The 18,863-nt window shown below is 34.3% G+C and overlaps 1 protein-coding gene across 1 annotated transcript in view; it reads left to right on the top strand.

Annotated features, from left to right (window-relative positions):
* The window catches only part of MND1 (meiotic nuclear divisions 1), a 59,125-nt gene extending 40,701 nt beyond the window's left edge, over window positions 1–18,424 (top strand). The window contains exons 6-8 of the mRNA XM_081304149.1: window positions 2,932–3,046; window positions 12,522–12,566; window positions 17,930–18,424. Coding sequence (XP_081160275.1) covers window positions 2,932–3,046; window positions 12,522–12,566; window positions 17,930–18,036 — 267 coding nt within the window. The 3' untranslated portion in view covers window positions 18,037–18,424. The remainder of the gene's footprint in view (window positions 1–2,931; window positions 3,047–12,521; window positions 12,567–17,929) is intronic.
* Window positions 18,425–18,863: the final 439 nt, after the last annotated feature.

Here is an 18,863-nt window from a genome sequence, read left to right as displayed (position 1 = left end):
GTATAATAAAATGTACTTCATTTGGTTATTGTTTGGAATAAACTAGTTTATATTTGCAGATATTCTGATACATAGTAAACCCTATTAAACATTTATGTATACTTTTAAAATTTTTTTAATATTTATTTTTTGGTATTTGTAGTTGGACACAATAATTTATATGAGGATTGAACCCAGGGCCTTGCACGTGCAAGGCAGCGAGGCAAGCGCTTTTAAAAAAAATTTTGTATATAAACTGGGCTGGGGATGTGGCTCAAGCGGTAGCGCGCTCGCCTGGCATGCGTGCGGCCCAGGTTCGATCCTCAACACCACATACAAACAAAGATGTTGTGTCCGCCAAAAACTAAAAAATAAATATTTTAAAAAAAAAATTTGTATATAAACTAAAAATAATCAACAGAGTATCCTTGTGTCGCTATAAAATTTTGAAATTATTCAAGTGAACATTGATCTATTTTTAAAAGTGCCATGTGCTCTAAAGTATTGTTAGAAAGTTTTTAAAAATCACCTCACTTTCTGGTTTCATCGTTGTCTCAAGAATGATTTTTATGAAAATATTTTTTAAATATTGAAGATCAGTTTAAACCGCTAAGCATTCCACCTAAGTCTCTATTTGTATCACTTAACTGTGAAAGAAAGTGACCTGAAAACTTGTTATATCACGAAAAGGAATGCATCTTAGGTTTACAGTGGCTTTATGCTTACAGAGTAGCTTCATGTTAATAGTGAGCACAATCACAGGTAGCAAGCAGAGAATGATCATTTTTGTGGAACATTTAAAAGAAGATAAATTTTGGGCATAACTGAAGCTGTTATAATTACTTCTTCAGTTGACAATAGCAGTTATCAATTCTTTATTTTTTTATTTTTTCCTTCTTTATTTTTTTAAATATTTATTTTTTAGTTATAGGTGGACACAATATCTTTATTTTTATGTGGTACTGAGGATCGAACCCAGTACCTCACGCATTGTAGGTGAGCGCTCTACCTCTGAGCCATAACCTCAGTCCTTCTTTATTTTATCCACTTTTTTCTTTAACACTGAGAGTAGCTTATAAAAACACCTTCAACTATTTGTAACATATGTATGCACTGAAATTATAAGCCAGTGTACCTAAATGTTATCAGTCTGCTGCATCCAGTGCAGCTAACCTTGTTGGAACCTTCACCTACTATCAGTCTGGTGTAGTAATTCAGAAAGATGAAGTCTTACCCACCAGAATATATTTGTTGAATTCCAGTGATCCAAAAAGGTAGCTACTATTAATATGTCTATTTTACATTTGAGAAACTAGAGGCACAAAGAATTTGAATAATTTGGCAAAAATCATACTGCTGGTATCTAAGGTGACTTCAAGTCAGAGTGTCTGGAGAGCTGCCTTTGTATTCACATGGATGTTCTCCACTCTGTTTGTTGTTGTTTTATTAGCTTTTTCTCCTCTTGTTTTTCCTTTTAAAGCAGGTACAGTTTGGGCGTAGATGGCAAATAATGACCATTTTCTTATATTCTACTTACTTTTAAATATTTCCTGAGCTGTGCTAAATGGTATATACTAACTATGCAGCTGTTTATATTAAAATTAGTTTCTCAGTCATAGTAGCCACATTTCATGTACTCAGTAGCCACATGTAGCTAGTGGCTCCTGTATTAGTACAGCCTAGAACATTTGTCATTGAAGACAGTTCTATTGGCCTGTCTTGCTTCAGATCATGTTGTTCTACATATTTATTCTATACAAATGCCAGCAAAAGCAACTTACTGCATACTGAAACCAAAGGGAACAGCCAAAGGCAAAAGTAAAAAAAAAAGCACAAATATAAAAAATACAAGGTATCAAGGAATCTTTCACAAGTCCCATTTAGGCCATTTGAACTTTATTTGATTTTACTTCAGATTTATCTTGTAATTTTATACCATAATCTTTACCAGCATTTGGTTTTTGTTTGGACTTATTTTTTCAGGTTTCACAATATGAAGTGCATACCCATAGTTACTATGACTTCTTCCTGTTAGAACTGCAGCTAGAAATTTTAAATGGGGTTTATTGGATCTTACTCTAAGTTTTAATCTAATTACCTTTAAAGGAAAATGGTAGGAGCCCTCAAGCTACAATTCTGTTATTTCTGATATCTTTAAATATGTACAAAGGTTACATACCCATTATTTAAGATTGAAAAATTGCTCAGGATACTTTGTAACTGATGATCATATAGTGATTGATGTTAACATAAACTGTTACTTACATATGTATATATGACTTGTGAAATTATTCAAAAACCAGAATAATTGTTTTCCCTAATATATGATAACATGGTCATTCATCTTTGAGTTTATATAGGCATGATCAGTAATGTCTCATCTATGCATAAGCATTTCATTCCATATATTTATTTACATTTTTCAATATATATTAAGAATTCTTTATTTCAAACATAAAAATTGAGCTTGTTCTTACACTGTGCATATATGTATATACAGTCATCCCTCAGTGTTCACAAGGGATTGGTTGGTTCTAAGGCCTTCTGAGGTATCAAATATATGGATGCTCAGTTCTCATATCAAGTGGCATAGTGTTTGTATATAACCTGCATACACACATCCTCTCACATACCTTACATCCTCTCTAAATTACTTATAATACTAATACAATGTAAATGCTATGCAAATAGTTGTTATACTATATTATTTGTGGAGTAATAGAAAGAAAAAATATGTAAATATTTAGTATAGAGAAATTTTTGGCAGGGGGGGTATTTTCTATCCATCATTGGTTAAATCTGTGGATACAGAATCCATGGATATGAAGAGCCAACTGTATAAATATAATATCTATACATGTATGCACACAGATATGTATATATTTTTGTATTACCTTATAACATATGGGGTTTTATTTGTCTTAATTGTATATGAAACTGTCTTGAATGCAGGAAGAGCGAACCATGCTAGTGAAAGAGCTTTCTACTCTTCGGAACCAAAGGGAACAGCTTAAGGCAGAAGTAGAAAAATACAAAGAATGTGACCCACAAGTTGTAGAAGAAATACGTAAGTTTGTGCTTGATAATGAAAGAGACTTTGAACTTCTCATTGCCCAGGAACCATCCTCTAAGTATGTGATAAAATCAGCTAAAATAGTATTCTGATTTGAGTGCTCTAACTTTGTAGTATAAAAGGGAAATATTACCTTAATATTTCCATTAGGTAGACTTGGTGTTAAAGCATTGAATAGTGACAACTTTGAAATTAATAAGTAGGGCTATAGAGCACTTGCCTAGCATGTGTGAGGCACTGGGTTTATCCTCAGCACCACAAAAAACTAAATAAATAAAATAAAGGTATTGTGTTTATCTACAACTAAAAATTTTTTTTAATAAGTATTATTTAAGTAAGGTGAATGAGGTAGAAGCATAAAGACATAAAATATAAACTTAGGAAACTGGGAGGTCAGAGAAGCAATTTGGACCCAGGCACCTTGATTCTAGAAAGAAGTCTACCATAATCTTCTAAGAAAAAGAATATTATAAATATAAGTTTGCAAGTTGCATAAAAGTACTGTAAATTGAATTGCCTTCCTGCTTTTAAATCAATTATCAGGTTTTGTTTTGTTTGTTTGTTTTGTTTTGTTTGTGGCACTGGGGTTTGAATCCAGGGCCTTGCACGTGCCCAGCAAGTGCTCTACCACTTAGCTACCCCACCCCACAAAAGTAATTTTGAAAATTTTTGTTTATATGTAAAGTTAGAAATTTGAAAAAATTAAAGAGTATGTTATAAAGGTAAAGGTACAGCATTTAATTGCTTAGAAAAACATGTATTGCTTTCTTCATATTTTTCTATATCAGCCTTTTAAGGAACTTTTACCAAATGAAACTTTTACCAAGTGAAACCAGTTTTATAGAGTTTGAGTGAAAGCTTTGAGAAATATTTGATACTTTAAAATTAACCTAAGTATTTTTATTACAATTAAGCTAACCTAATTCTTGGTAGTATTTTTTTAGAATTAAAAAAAAAAGTATAAACAAATTAGTTAGCATAAATCTAAAGTTAAAATTTATTTGGAGGTAGGTGCCCACTTTGCTCAATTCCAGGAGGCACTGTTCACCTGGTTCAGCTGATTTCCCCGGGTAATTCTCAAAGAGTGAGAGGGAGAAAGAAAGAAAAACAGGGACAGAGGAAAGATGGAGAGCTCTCTGAACCACTCATTCTTTGTAAATTAAGTATTTGGGGAGACATGTTAGTTTTTTTCATGCTGCCCACACATGCTGCAAAATAAAACACTAACCAAATCTAGTGCTTCAAAATTAACCACTTTTGTCTGGGTGTGGTGGTGTAGGCCTATAATCCCAGCAGTCGGAAGGCTGAAGCAGGAGCATCACAGTTCAAAGTCAACCTCAGCAACTTAGTGAGATTGCCTCAAAAAATAAAAAGGGTTGGGGATGTGGCTCAGTGATTTAGTGCCCCTGGGTTTAATCCCTGGCCTGGTATGAAAACAAAAATTAACCACTTTAATCTGACTGAAAGGTTTAACTACTATCAAATAAGCCTCAGTAAACACATGCAAATCCAGTGTAATAGGGGACAAGATAGGAACCTAGGCCTGCTCAAGATTCCTCTTCAAAATCAAGCACACACTGCTTGGTCAAGAGGATATCAACTGTGTGCCTTATCTAGAGCATCTTGTGAAAGAGAGCTTTACAGGCAAGTTTCTTTCTTTCTTTGGTTGAACCCAGGAATGCTAATTTATCACTGAGCTGAATCCCCATCCCTTTTTTTTTATTTTGAGACAGGTTCTTGCTCCGGCTGGCCTCAAAGGCTGCACAGGCTGTGATCCTCCTGCCTTATCCTCAAAGTAGCTAGGATTTGCAGGTGTGTGCCACTGCAACTGCCTAGGAACAGTTTTCTTAGCCAAATTTAATACTCTCAATTGATTAATTTTCAGGATCAACATGGCTTTGCCATCTAATAGTTTATGAAATTCCAAGTTTTCACAGTAACTAAATCTGATCCTTCATGTATTACTCTTACTTGATTCTGCCTTCTTTCTTTATTACAGTTTTGTGTAGTTCTTATACTTTTTCCTTAGAGTAATGCCTCTTTGCCCACCTGTCTCATTCTCTTTTATGTTTAGGATTTACAACTATTAGCCACACCCAGTAAGGATTTAAGTTTTTCCACTCTGTTGTACTGGTCCCTGTTGTACTGCCATGGGTGCTTCCCGTGGGCAGGTGAACCTGACTGATGTGTCCAGTTGTGACTTCCCATGTTTTACAGTTCTTTTCATGATCTTGTTAACTTCTGTTCACTCAGGAATGACTAAAAGTTTCATTTAAGTTCATCCAAGTACTTTGACTTAAAATGATAGTGATCTTAAGTTAATGGTTCTTCTTGAGTTTCAGGATATTAACAAGAACTGAAAATTGGGCATATGTTTTAAGATATTGGCACTGAATGTGGTAGCACATGCCTGTAATCCCAGCTACTCGGGATCCTAAGGCAAGTGGATCGTAAGTTCAAGGCTAGCCTGGGCAATTTAGTGAGAATCTATTTCAAAATAAAATAAAAAGATAATCCCAGTTACTCAGAAGACTGGGATAGATGGATTGCAAGTTCAAAACTAACTTCCACAACTTAACAAGACCCTGTATCAAAACAAATAAAAAGGGATGGGGATGTATCTCAGTGATGAGTCCCCCTGGGTTCAAGCTCCAGTACTACAAAATTAATGAATGAACAGTGAGAATGTAGTTCAGTAGTAGAGTATCAACAATTCCCAGTACCAAAAAAAAGCCTTCTAAATCTGAATCAAAATCATCAAGCAGCAATTTTGGCAAGTGTGTCATGTTTGAGAAAGGCACTAAAACTTAAAGTAAGAAATGTCAGGGTACACAAAGGATGATGAATTTTCTAAAGCATATGATAACACGGTTGAGTTGCAGCTGAAATTTTATACTGCTTCCCTACATTCTGGTATCCACCTTAACCTTTAAATTTAAAAGTCTGATAATTTATTTTCCAGCCCAAGGAAATCATACCAATGTAAATGAGCAGATTAAATTTTATAGAAGAAAGGATTAATATATTTAAAGACATAGCAATAAAAATAATCCAAAATGAAACAAAAAACTATTTTAAATATGAAAATGGCATCCTTGAGCAACTTAACCTAATATATGTATAATTGGATCCAAAAAGGGGTCGGGGAGGCAGAGGGGAGAGGGAAGTTATTGGGCTAGAAAAATATCTGAAGAAATTAAAGCTAATTTGTTTCAAACTTGATAAAAACTACAAACTTACAGATCTGAATAATTTAAATATTTAATAGTCCAGAGGTTTCTTATTAATAAATTCAGAGAACTTTAAAAAGGCTTTAACCTCAACTCACCCCAAATTCCCTTTCCCCAATAAAATTATTGTTTTTAAAATATGCTTTTTGATAATGAGTGTTTTCATAGGATTTTAGCTATCATGTTAGTGCAAAAGAGATTATACTGGATTAAAAGGATTATGAGTTTTACAAGTTGATTTTAATAGGATTTGATTCTGCCAGTAGGATTCATATCACAGCACTTAGGCTTATCTAAGACATGGTTTATTTTGGATAATACATTTTATAATAATAGCTGTTACCATGTTTATATAGGCATGGCTATATATTGTGTCTTAATTCTTGATCATGCCTGCAAGAAATATTTATATTTCACCATGCCAATTAAATTGTTGATATCATTAAGTAAGCATTTACAAAATTAATTGGAAATGCCCAAGAAGTGAGAAGTAAAAACAATAATTTTAATTTTAGCTGCTTTAAGTGTTATGTGAGTGAGGCCATGTAAAACAAGTAGTACAAATTAAATTCCCACAAAAATACTTGAAAGTAATTAATGTTAGGATTACTTTCAAGTTTCCTTAGAAATAAATGTCAGGATGACAGTGAAAAGGTGGAATAATCACCTTTGAAAATATGCCCTTCCATAAAAGCTTGCAGGAATTGTTAGAGTCAACTTTTTCAAAACTCTGGAAATATAATTAAAGACTTACAGGCTCCTATTCACAAAAAATGGATGAATCTCAGTCAGAATAGTGAGTTTGTGGTGTTTCGTCTTATTCTTTCTTATCTGTGCTCCAGCTCATCAGCATTGTGAACTTGACTTGATAAAAGGGATCTATGAACATCTACAGCCAACATTCTGCTGAATGGAGAAAGGCTGAAAGCTTTCCCCATGGATGTTCACTCTTACCACTTCCATCTAACCTTCTTCCAGAAGTTCTAGCCAGGCCAATTAGGCAAGAATAAGAAAGAAAAGGCATCCATTTCAAAAAGGAAGAAATAAATAACATGAAGAGAGATCCTACAGAATGGAAGAGAATCGTTACCACACACACCTGATAGAGTACCAATGTCCGGGTTATATAAAGAACTCAAAAAATTTAACACTAAAAAAACAAATAACCCAATCAATAAATGGACTAAGGAACTGAATTGATACTTCATAGAAGAAATACAATCAGTCAACAAACATATGAAAAAATGTTTATCATCTCTAGCAATTGGAGAAATGCAAATCAAAACTACTCTTAAGATTTCATCTCACTCTAGTCAGAATGGCAAGTTATTAATAATCAAGGCAATAATAAGTGTTGGTAAGGTTGTGGGGTAAAAGATACACTCATACATTGCTGGTGGAACTGCAGATTGGTGTAACCACTCTGAAAAACAGTATAGAGATTCCTCAGAAAACTTGGAGTGGAACCACCATTTGACCCAGCTATCCCACTCCTCAGTTTATGACAAAGAACGTAAAATCAGCATACTACAAGGGACACAGCCAAATCAGTGTTCATAGCAGTTCAATTCACAATAGCTAAATTGTGGAAGCAACCTAGATGCCCTTCAATAGATGAAGGGATAAAGAAAATGTGTTACATATATACAATGGAATATTACTCAGCCTTAAAGAAGAATGAAATTATGGCGTTTGCAGATAAATGAATGGAACTAGAGAATATCATGCTAAGTGAAATATGCTAATCCCCAAAACCAAATGTTTTCTCTGATAAATGGATGCTGATCTATAGTTGGGGTGGGTGGGTAGGGAAGAATGAAGTAACTTTGGATTGTGCAGAAGAGAGGGGTGTGGCAGTGGGGATGGGAAGGATGATAGAATGAAACAAACATTATTACCCTATGTACATGTATGATTACACTACTAATGTGACTCTGCACCATTTATAGCCAGAGGAATGAGAAGTTGTGCTACATTTGTCAAAATGCATTCCTCTCTCTTGTATAACTAACTAGAATAAATTAAAAGTTAAAAATAGCTTTATTTCTTCCTTTTTAAAAAAAAATTATCTCTTTTTAGATAATGTGATCTTATTCATATGTAGAAAGCCTTAAACAATTTACACACACAGATACACACCAAGAAAAACTATTACAACTAATATTTTTTTCAGACTATAAAATTAGTATTTTTTAAAATTCCTATAAAAATGCAAGATACACAGAATTGCCAAAAGAATTTGGAAAAAGAAGAGTGAAGTTGGAAGACTCAGATTTCTTAATTTCAAAACTTACTATTAATCTACAATAATCGAGGCAATGTGGTATGAAAGCAGACATACAGATTAATGGAATGTAATTGAGAGTCCAGAAATAAAGCCGATTGATTCTCAACAAGGGTGCCAAGACCATTTAATTAGGAAAGAAATAGTGTTTTCATCTAATGGTATGAGCACAACTGAATATCCACCTCATATCATAAGCAAAAATTAACTCAAGTGTTTCAAAGACAAAGAGTTTGAACTATAAAACCCTTAGAAGAAAACATAGGCACATATTTCTTTGTCCTTTTACTAGGCATCAGTTTCTTTGACATGAAAAGAATAAACACCAAAGAAAAAATATATAACTTGAATTTCATCAAAATTTAAAATTTTTGTATACTATTAAGAAAGTGGAAAGCGTGTGCATGTATGAATATGTAACAACAAATCCTATCAATATGTACAACTGTAATGCACCGATAAAAATAAGGAAAGAAAAAAAGGTGGAAAGAAAACTCAGAAAGGGGAAAAAAATATTTGCGAATCTTATATCTGACTACTGACTAATATCCAAGAACTCTTATATTTCAATAAAAAATCTAATTCAGAAATGGACAAAAGATTTGAACATTTTTCCAAAGAAAATATACAAATGTCCAATAAGCACACATGAAGATGCTCAACATTAGCCGTTAGGGGAATGCAAATCAAAACCACAATGAGATGCCTCTTCACGCTCATTAGGATGGCTATGATTTTAAAAAGGGCCAGATGTGGTGGTGCAGGGCAGTAATCCCCACTACTTGGGAGGCCAAGGCAGGAGAATGCAAGTTGGAAGTCAGCTTAGACTACTTAACCAGACCTTGTCTCAAAAAAAGAAGAAAAAAAGGCTATGGTTGTAGCTCAATGAAAGAACATTTGCATAGCATGTATAAAAACCCTAGGTTCAGCCACTGCCGCCAGTCTGAGGCAGGTGCCCGACATGGCAAGTGCTGTGCTGCCGACCAGATCCCAGTGTGCGGTGGCGGCAGCAGCGGCAGCGGCAGCGGCTGTGACGGCGGGGCCGGCGCCTCCAGGGCTTCGGCTCCGGCGGCTTCTGCTGTTGCTCCTCTCCTGATGGGACTGGAAGACTGATGATTCTCCAGTGAAATTGAGGAAGAAAGTGGTCTACCCATCAGCCTTCAGCTGGTTGCCCTTGCATAAAACTACTGTTTTATCTTTAACTGTCTTGGTTTATAGGTGAATGACAGCTGATTCTCTTTGCCTACTTTGAGGATAAATACCTTCCTGTTGCATCTTCCATTTTAACTAACACATACTTAATCTAAAATATACTTCCATGTAGATATTTCTTTTTCTTCTTGTCAGGTACATACATGAGTGTATTTCTTTATGCTGAGTCGAAACATGTCAAAATAATGACCATGTTTTTAATGGAAATTTTAAATTTCAGAATGTTGAAAATATATAGGAGCTATTTGGTAGAATCTGTTTGAATGTGGGGATTTATTACAGCCTGAAAATGGTATAATTGACTTAACAAATTACAAGATGGAAAGGAAGATTTTCAGACAAAAAGGGAAGTTGTTCAGACATAGGAAGACTTTTTAAGGGTTAAAGTCAAAGTCAGAGAACCTCATATTGAGCTGCTGACTTGACATGAGATTAGCCCCTCTGCAAATGACCCAGGAGATGCCACCTAAAGTGGTGTTTTGATGCTTATGTCTGGGATGTTGTAGGTACCGACAAAACATACCTGGAGATATGGCAGGCCTCTATTAGCTAGTATTTGGCTTTGGGATCAGTATTGCCTAACTAAACATTGGGGCATGACTATGAATTTGGTTGTATTTTGGTAGATAACCAAATCATTGACCTAAGAAACAAAAGAATGAGATGAGGCTGAGTGTGTTTGTGGTGGCACCTGCCTGTCATCCAGCTATTCACGAGCCTGCTGTAAGAGGATCATGAATTTGAGGCCAGCCTCAGCAGCTTAGTGAGACCCTCTGTCAAGATAATATAATGTGGGCTGGGGATGTAGCTCTCACCTAGCTTGTGCAAAGCCTGAACCTAATACCAAAGATGAAAAAAACGTAAAATAAAAAGGAAACAAAAAGATGGAATCTTCGTCTCTCAGTCTAACTGCTAAACTTGTTATTTTAAGGATCGTTTCAAAGCTTTTATTTGGTGTTACTATCTGCCATAATTCTTCCTTTCTTTTCTTCATTGTCTGGAGTCCTTCCTCTTCAGAGTTCAGTTCTTGCTAGTAGAATAAGATTATACAGCATGGTAGTACAATGATATAAGAATGTGATGGTTTTAGAGTATTTGGGGACAGTTTTGGGAGTAGGTTCTATGTCCAAATGTGGTTATGTATTTGGCTTTTTACTGAATTAAATAACACCTGTGATAAACCAAGCCACCCAGATTTCACAAATCATCAGCTTGCTTCTCTCTTTGGAATAAAAGGAACATTGCCTCATTTAAAAAAAAAAAAAAAATCTAGGTTCAATCCCCAGTGTCACAAAAGGAAAAGAAAGAAGGTGAGGATGTGAAGATATTGGAACTTTTTTTTTTTTTTTTAAGATATTGGAACTCTTAGATTGCTGATGAGATTGTGGAATGGTGTTGCAAACAATTTATCTATTCTTTAAAATGATATGATGTAATTACCATATGAATCATCAGTGCCATTCCTAAATACATACCCAAGAGAACTGAAAATATGTTCACATAAAAATTATTAAATAATTCATATTAGTGGAAATAACCTAAATGTCTATCGGCTAACGAATGATGAATGGATAAGCAAACTGTGAAATATGATTTAGCACACACAAATACATGGTACATCATAAATAAACTTTGAAAAACATTGTGCTATATGAGAAGCCAGACCCAAAAGACCACATATGTTTTACTCATATGAAGTATCCACAAAAGAGAAATCTATAGAGTAAGTAGATTAGTGGTTGCCAGGAGCTGGAGGGAAGAGGATTGTTGAGTGATGGCTAATGGATACAAGGCTTCCTTTTGGGTAATGAAAATGCTCTGGAATTAGGTAGTGGTGCTGTTTGTACAACCATGTGAGTGTAATAAAAGCCACTAAATTATTTTAATACAGTGAATGACCTTTCAACCACAAAATAAATGTCATCATTATAAGTGATATTTATGCCCAGTTGATCATGGCTTTGTTACGTGCTATATTGATTAACTTGAAAGCCATGGATTAACTTGAAAGCCATATATACAGATACATGTAATAGTAATATGTATATTTAAATGTAAAGTAAATAAATATTTTCTCCTATAGAGCTTCTTTATTACCTCTAAAATTTTTTGAGATCAGATTTTGTGGCTTAACAATCTATATTCAGTTAAATTCTTAACATTAAATTATTTCATCATATTTTGATATGGTGAGAAACATCTCATTTAAACTTATTTTTTTTCTTTAAACAACAAAGTACATCAATGATGATTATGTAGGAAAAGCCATTTAGAAATTGTTCACTTTTTTTTTTTTTGGATACTGGGATGAACCCAGAGGGAATTTACCACTGAGCCACCATATCTCCAGTCCTTTTTATTTTGAGATAATAGAAAAGTTGCTGAGGCTGACCTTGAACCTGGGATCCTTCTGCCTCAGCCTCCCAAGTTACTGGGATTACGCCACTACCCCTTGCTTCATTTATTTCTATTCATGGCTAATGTAACTACAACTATTTAAAATTTCCTTGAGATTTGAACAGCTCTGTAAGACAGAATTTTATACCACCATTTGGGGTTTTTTCATAGCTGTTTTATAAAGATACCTATATTTTATAAAATGTACTACTTTATAAATTTTATAAAAATCTTATTAAATTTTATAGAAAATTTGCTCATATGAAAAGATAAATTTGTAGATAGTTGAAAGTAATTTTACACATGTAAATAATTGTATGTAATTTTTATATATGATATTTTTCAGGTCAAGCAAATAAAATTGCCAAAGAAGCTGCTAACAGATGGACTGGTAGGTTAGAGTGAATCTGGTAAACTATAGTTAAACTTTTATACTTACATTGATGTGAAATTCAGATGCCTTTGTACTTGCTTTGTTCAAGAAAGGGATTTCTGGAAATATATGCATTGCTCAAGTTATTGTATATTAGATCTTTTCAGTTAAGATAAGTTTATGTTTTAAAATCTTATAATTCACTTTGCAAAAGTATATTTTTGTAAAACCAATGACTCTTCCAGTTGAACTTTATGTAACTTTTCCCAAGATAAATCATTTGGATTAATTGCTTAGCTTTCATATGTATTAATAAAATATATAGTTGAATTTTCACATATATTTATTGTAAAATACACCTTTTAAGAGTTTCAAGGAATCCTAAAGATTTATCTCCTTGCAAATAATAATAGCTAATGTTTGTTGAGGCTGTTTTCCAATTTTGTAATGCTTAACTGTGGTTTCTCCTCAATTATTTTATGAGGTAGATTTGATTATTGTCTTTCATATTGAAGATGGGGAAAAGGCCCTCAGGAATCCAAGGCGTGTCACACGTTCACTAGGCTGTGAAACAGGAATAGAATTCTGGTTTTCTGATTCCATAGTCCAAGCTCTTACCTACCATGTAATACTGTCTTCTATGTAAGCCTGCTTTCAGAGAATCCATTTGCAATGGGTACACCCTCTGATCCACACTAGAAATAATCTAAGAAGTGAGAATTAAGGCATATGTATGTGTCTTAATATTTATGGAGAAGATTAATAAATAGTGATTGCTGTGATTTATAAACAAGTATAATTAAGATTCTTAGAACCTGCCAGAAAATGAAACTGATATTTTTATATTATAAAATAGTGGCAATTGAATTTTTCCATCCTAATGAGAGTCTATAATGTCTTCCTTTGTATTAGTCATCCTCATTATGTTTCTGTGGGAGAATATGGATGAGATTGAAGCAGAGATGTGAAAAGCTTAGAGTGACTATGTTTAGTCAAAGTGGATTAGTCACTGGAAGAACAGAGATTTTTGCCAGTTTTTCCTGTTACCCTGTCCAGGCTTGTGTTTCACACACACACACAAAAAAAAAAAAAAAAAAAAGAAGAAGAAGAAGAATCATTGTTTCCTAGTCTGTTTTAAAATCAAGTAGATTTGGTGACATCAGTAAAATTGGTCTTTTGTTCCTATTTATTACAAAGTTATTCCCTACATGATATAGTGCTTTAGTGATAAGAACAAAATAAAATAAAAAGAACAAGCTAATATTGAAGAAAAGAGAATTGTGTCTGATGAAATATCAATAAATAATAAATGCAGTGATATTGTATGGGTTTGACAAATGCCAAATTCTTTTTTTTTTTAAAGAGAGAGTGAGAGAGGAGAGAGAGAGAGAGAATTTTTAATGTTTATTTTTTAGTTCTCGGCGGACACAACATCTTTGTTGGTATGTGGTGCTGAGGATCGAACCCGGGCCTCACGCATGCCAGGCGAGCGCGCTACCGCTTGAGCCACATCCCCAGCCCGACAAATGCCAAATTCTGAGTGTGACATAAGAAGCAAGCTGACTTTTAGGTTAGAGATAAGAGTCACGAGGCGATTTGGCCCAGTAGTTCTCAACAAAGCATCACAGCAAGCAGTAGGAACAGGCAGCATGTGTGTACAGTGGGAGGAACTTGACTTTGAAAAGTGTCCAAGCTGAGCTCCTTATTAGCTAAGTGACCCCTTGAACTTCTCTGAACCTGCTTCCTCATGTATGCAGTGTGGATATCCTTGTCACATTTTGAGAGGCCTAAATAAGAGTCTGTAAACTCTTCAACACACAATATTAGACACATCAGTAAATTCCCTCTTCCTTTTCCCATTCTTCATCATAAATTTCAGTTAAATAAACAATTATAAATTGTCTTCCAATTTATCATAAACTTCCTAGATTATAATTAGAAAAAAAAACTGGCATTTTTAAAAGCGTGTGGAAGAAAGATATTTTTAGAATAACAGAAACAGCTGTTAAGAAACATTTCCATGTGAGGTTACAGCTTATTTTTTCTAGCATAAACATGTATTATGAAAAGGCGGAGATAAGTGATAAAGCAAATTACACCTCAGAAAATCTCCTTCTCATGAAAACAAACAGAAAATATCAGTATTACTTATAACTAAAAATTATTAATTAGCTCTCAATTCAGGTTTGGTTTCTTTCTACATAACAAAGTCTTTAAAATGTATCTGTAATTGAGAGTATTTTCTGTTTAATAATATAGAATGAAATTACTTAGTATAAATATAGAAAAATCACATTTTATTGTTTTGCAACATTAAATACACTTTAAATGTGATTAACAAATTATATCACCTAAAACCTTACTTGTTAATAATTAAATAGTAGAGTTTTTGTTGTTTTGCCGTGCTAGACATTGAACCCAGGGCTAAGCTACATCCCAGCCTGAGATAGGGGAGTTTTTGTAAACACATACAAGAAGCATCTTAATGTGTGAGGTCCTAAGAGGTTTATTGCAAGTGATATTGCCCATCCTATTCCTGTATGTATCTTGGGTATGCAACCATATAGATTAACAAGAATTTACTAGACTTAAGGTTATTTTTAAACAAAATTATTCTTTATCCATTTACAAAAATTTTTATATAATAGGAAAATCATAAAATAGGGAATGACTTATCAAGATATGGATATGTTATCTTGAAGGCAGATAGCTTATGGCCCAAGGAAGTATTTAATTCTATTAGCATTATTGTAAAGAAGCTTTTATTTGTTACTTCTTTTGTGTTAATATTCGAGTAAATATTCAGATTAAAATGTTTTCTTGTCCAGTGTGAACCAGAAACTCCTTCCTACAGAGGCTGTTGAATAACCTCACTTTGGTGCCTCATTTTCATCTCTCCTGACCCATGTTCAAAGTCTGTTCACTGCAAGCTTCTTCCAGTATTATATATGTTCTCCCATGTCCTAGAAATCCTTCTGTACTCATGAAGCCTGTCTTGAAAGCTCTGCACATAATACTTGATCTTTTCTCTCTCGTGTCAGCTTGAAGGCATAGGTTCTTTACATTCTGTAGTATCTTTAATACACTTAATACCTATATTCTGTAGCAGTGGGCCCTTACAAATACTTGACTATGATTGGCAAGAATGTTTTGATTGTTAAGTACTAAACAGATCATCCTGGTATACCTCATGCTATATTCTCACTTGTTATGAAAAGTAAAGATTCATCCAGTAGCAGTGGGGCACACCTGTAATCCCAGTGACTCAGGAGGCTGAGAGAGAAGGATTGCAAGTTTGAGACCAGCCTCAGCAAATTAGCAAGGCCCTAAGCTCTTTAGCAAGACCTTGTCTCTCAAAAAATAAAAAGGAGGCCGAGGATATAGCTCAGTTGGTGGAGTGCTTGGCTCTCGTGCACAAGGCCCTGGGTTCAATCCCCAGTGCCACACACAAAAAAAATAATAATAATCATAAATTTAAAAAATAAAAAGGGCTAGGGATATGGCTTAAGCACCCTTGGGTACAGTTCCCCCCACCTGCCAAATAAAGAGTGAAGGTTCATTTTTATACTATTGACATAGCTTAATTAATCTATTTAAAGTAGGTATATGACAGCAGAATGCATTTTGATTCATTGCACACAATTGCAACACAACTTTTCATTTCTCTGGTTGTACACAATATATAATGTCGCATCATATGTGCAGTCATACATGTGCCTAGGGTAATGATGTTTATCTCATTCCACCATCTTTCCTGCCCCCATGCACCCTCCTCACTCCTCCCTCCCCTTTGCCCAAAGTTTCTCCATTTTTCCCATCCCCCCCAACACTTTAAATCAAAGAAATATTTTTGTTAGACTGCTTATTCTATGTGAAGCAGCAGTATTCACCTTAGAAATAAAAATTCCAAGAATTTTTTATCATCATTTGATACTTGGAATTAAACTTCCACTGAAACTATATTAAAGAGTGATAAAGCTTCATATATATTAATTGACAACCTGCAATCCTTCTGCCTCAGCCTCCTGAGTCACTGGGATTACAGGTGTGCCCCACTGCTCCTGGATGAATCTTTACTTTTCATAACAGGTGAGAATATTAAAATAATAGTATGAGGTATTCTGGGGTGATGCCAGAAGATAATACCAGAGTGGTTTATGCAGCAGAAATTTATTTTTTGACCATTCCCAAGGCTTCAAATCCAAAATCCAGGTGTTAGCAAGATCCCATTCTGAAGCCTCTCCTTGGTTTGCACATGACTGTCCCCCTCCCCCATCCTGGGTCCTCCCATGGTCTGGGCAAGGCTAGTGTCTCTCAATGTGCCCAAATATTCTTTTATTATAAAATTGAATTGGAGCCCAGCTTAACCACCTCATTTTTAACTTAATCACCTTCTTAAAGATCCTGTCACCAGTACAGTCACATTATGAGATAAGGGGGATTAGGACTTCAAATATGAGTAAGGGGAGGAGAAGTAGTAGCATGATTAGCCCATAACACTCCAGAAGAACCCATTTGAGCCCTTTGCTTCATTATCACTACTAATACAGTGCTTAACATATTCTGACAAACCAGAAAACCTTATATCATTGTTTTTCTATGTGTAGAATAATTTTCATTATAAAAGTTGTATGTGTATATAAAAGAAATGTGTGAAATTAAGGTGGGGAAACTCACCCTCATTCCCATTCCCCAATTGCAGTCACTGTTAGCATGTTAGACATTTGCATTGCTTTTTTTGTTCCCTCCCTCCCTCCCTCTCTCTCTCCCCCCTTTAACTGGGATGAATGAAAATCCTTGACCAACAAAAATCTTTGCACATACTTTATTTTCTTTTGTTGGGATATATTCTTTTAAGTAGAAATAACACATTTTTAATTGATAAAAGGCATATATACCCCCCACCCCACCCCAGGGGATACTAAAGACACATCTGTTCCTATCTTTGTCTTAAGAGACAGAAACCCTTTCCCTTTCCCTCATCCCTTCTCCCTCACACTGGCCTGATTGTTTGAAAGCCATTTCTCTCTGAGGGTGAGAAAGAAGTATCTGGAAAGCATGTGTTCCTATTGGAACAACTGATTCCTGAGGCAACAGTCAGACATCTGTGGTGAAAATGCAGAAGAGATACCATTAACCAGTCCCTGTCTGTATTGTTTAACAGCACATAACTTACTGAATTTTTTAATATGAGATATGTTCACTTGTCCAAAATACCTTTTATTTATAGTTATTGCTGTTAATCTTGAAAATAAAGACTACTTAATACAGCAGAAAGCAACAAGAGGAAGTAAAGGGGCAATGAAGATAATTGCATTTTAAATATTTTATGATTGTGTTTTTAATTCTTAAAACTATTTCTCGCTCTCTTTTTCTTTTAGATAATATATTTGCACTAAAATCCTGGGCCAAAAGAAAATTTGCATTTGAAGAAAATAAAATTGATAAAACTTTTGGAATTCCAGAAGACTTTGATTACATAGACTAAAATGTTCAATGGTTGTAGAGGATCTATGAGCTTGTAAATATGTAAATTTTAAAATATTTTTCAACTAACTGTACTGAATTTTCATTTATTGTAACTATCATTTTATTATTTTTAAATAAAATGTGAAATGCAGGGGCTAGGGCTGGGGCTCAGCAGTAGTCTGGCATGTGTGAGGCTTTGGGTTTGATTCTCAGCACCACATATAAATAAATTAAATAAATGACTACCGATAATTAAAATAATATTTTTTAAAAGTATGAAATGCAGATAATCTTCACCTTTTTTGATAGATTGAAAGCAGGCTGATAACTATATACCTCAGTGCTCATTCAAAGTAAGATAATACAAAGGAAAGTCATCCATCTCAGTCAAATCAAATTTATAGATGTTTTTTCAAAGGTCAAAAGCATAACTTTTTTTGTTTTAATTTTTTTTTACTTAATTATATTATTTTATAATCATTTAATTAATAAGGCACTGAATTTTAGTTAATTTTAGCTTTATCTGACAGACCTTAACATCGATAGGTTTTGTTTTCATTTAAATATTAAATACTGGGGGCTGGAGGTGTGGCTCAAGCGGTAGCGCGCTCGCCTAGCATGCGTACGGCCCAGGTTCGATCCTCAGCACCACATACCAACAAAGATGTTGTGTCCGCCGAGAACTAAAAAATAAATATTAAAAAAATTCTCTCTCTCTCCTCTCTCACTCTCTCTCTAAAATAAATAAATATTAAATACTAAGAGTGCATTTGAAGACTGTTATACAAATACATAGATAAATGTTGATGTTTAGAAATAATCTTTAAAACCCTGATGGTTGTATTA

This window comes from Spermophilus citellus (genome assembly GCF_964194105.1).
Source record: "Spermophilus citellus genome assembly, chromosome: 8".
NCBI classification, from domain to species: domain Eukaryota; kingdom Metazoa; phylum Chordata; class Mammalia; order Rodentia; family Sciuridae; genus Spermophilus; species Spermophilus citellus.
Note: the sequence above shows the minus strand (reverse complement) of the source record. Positions and strands in the feature narration are given on the sequence as shown.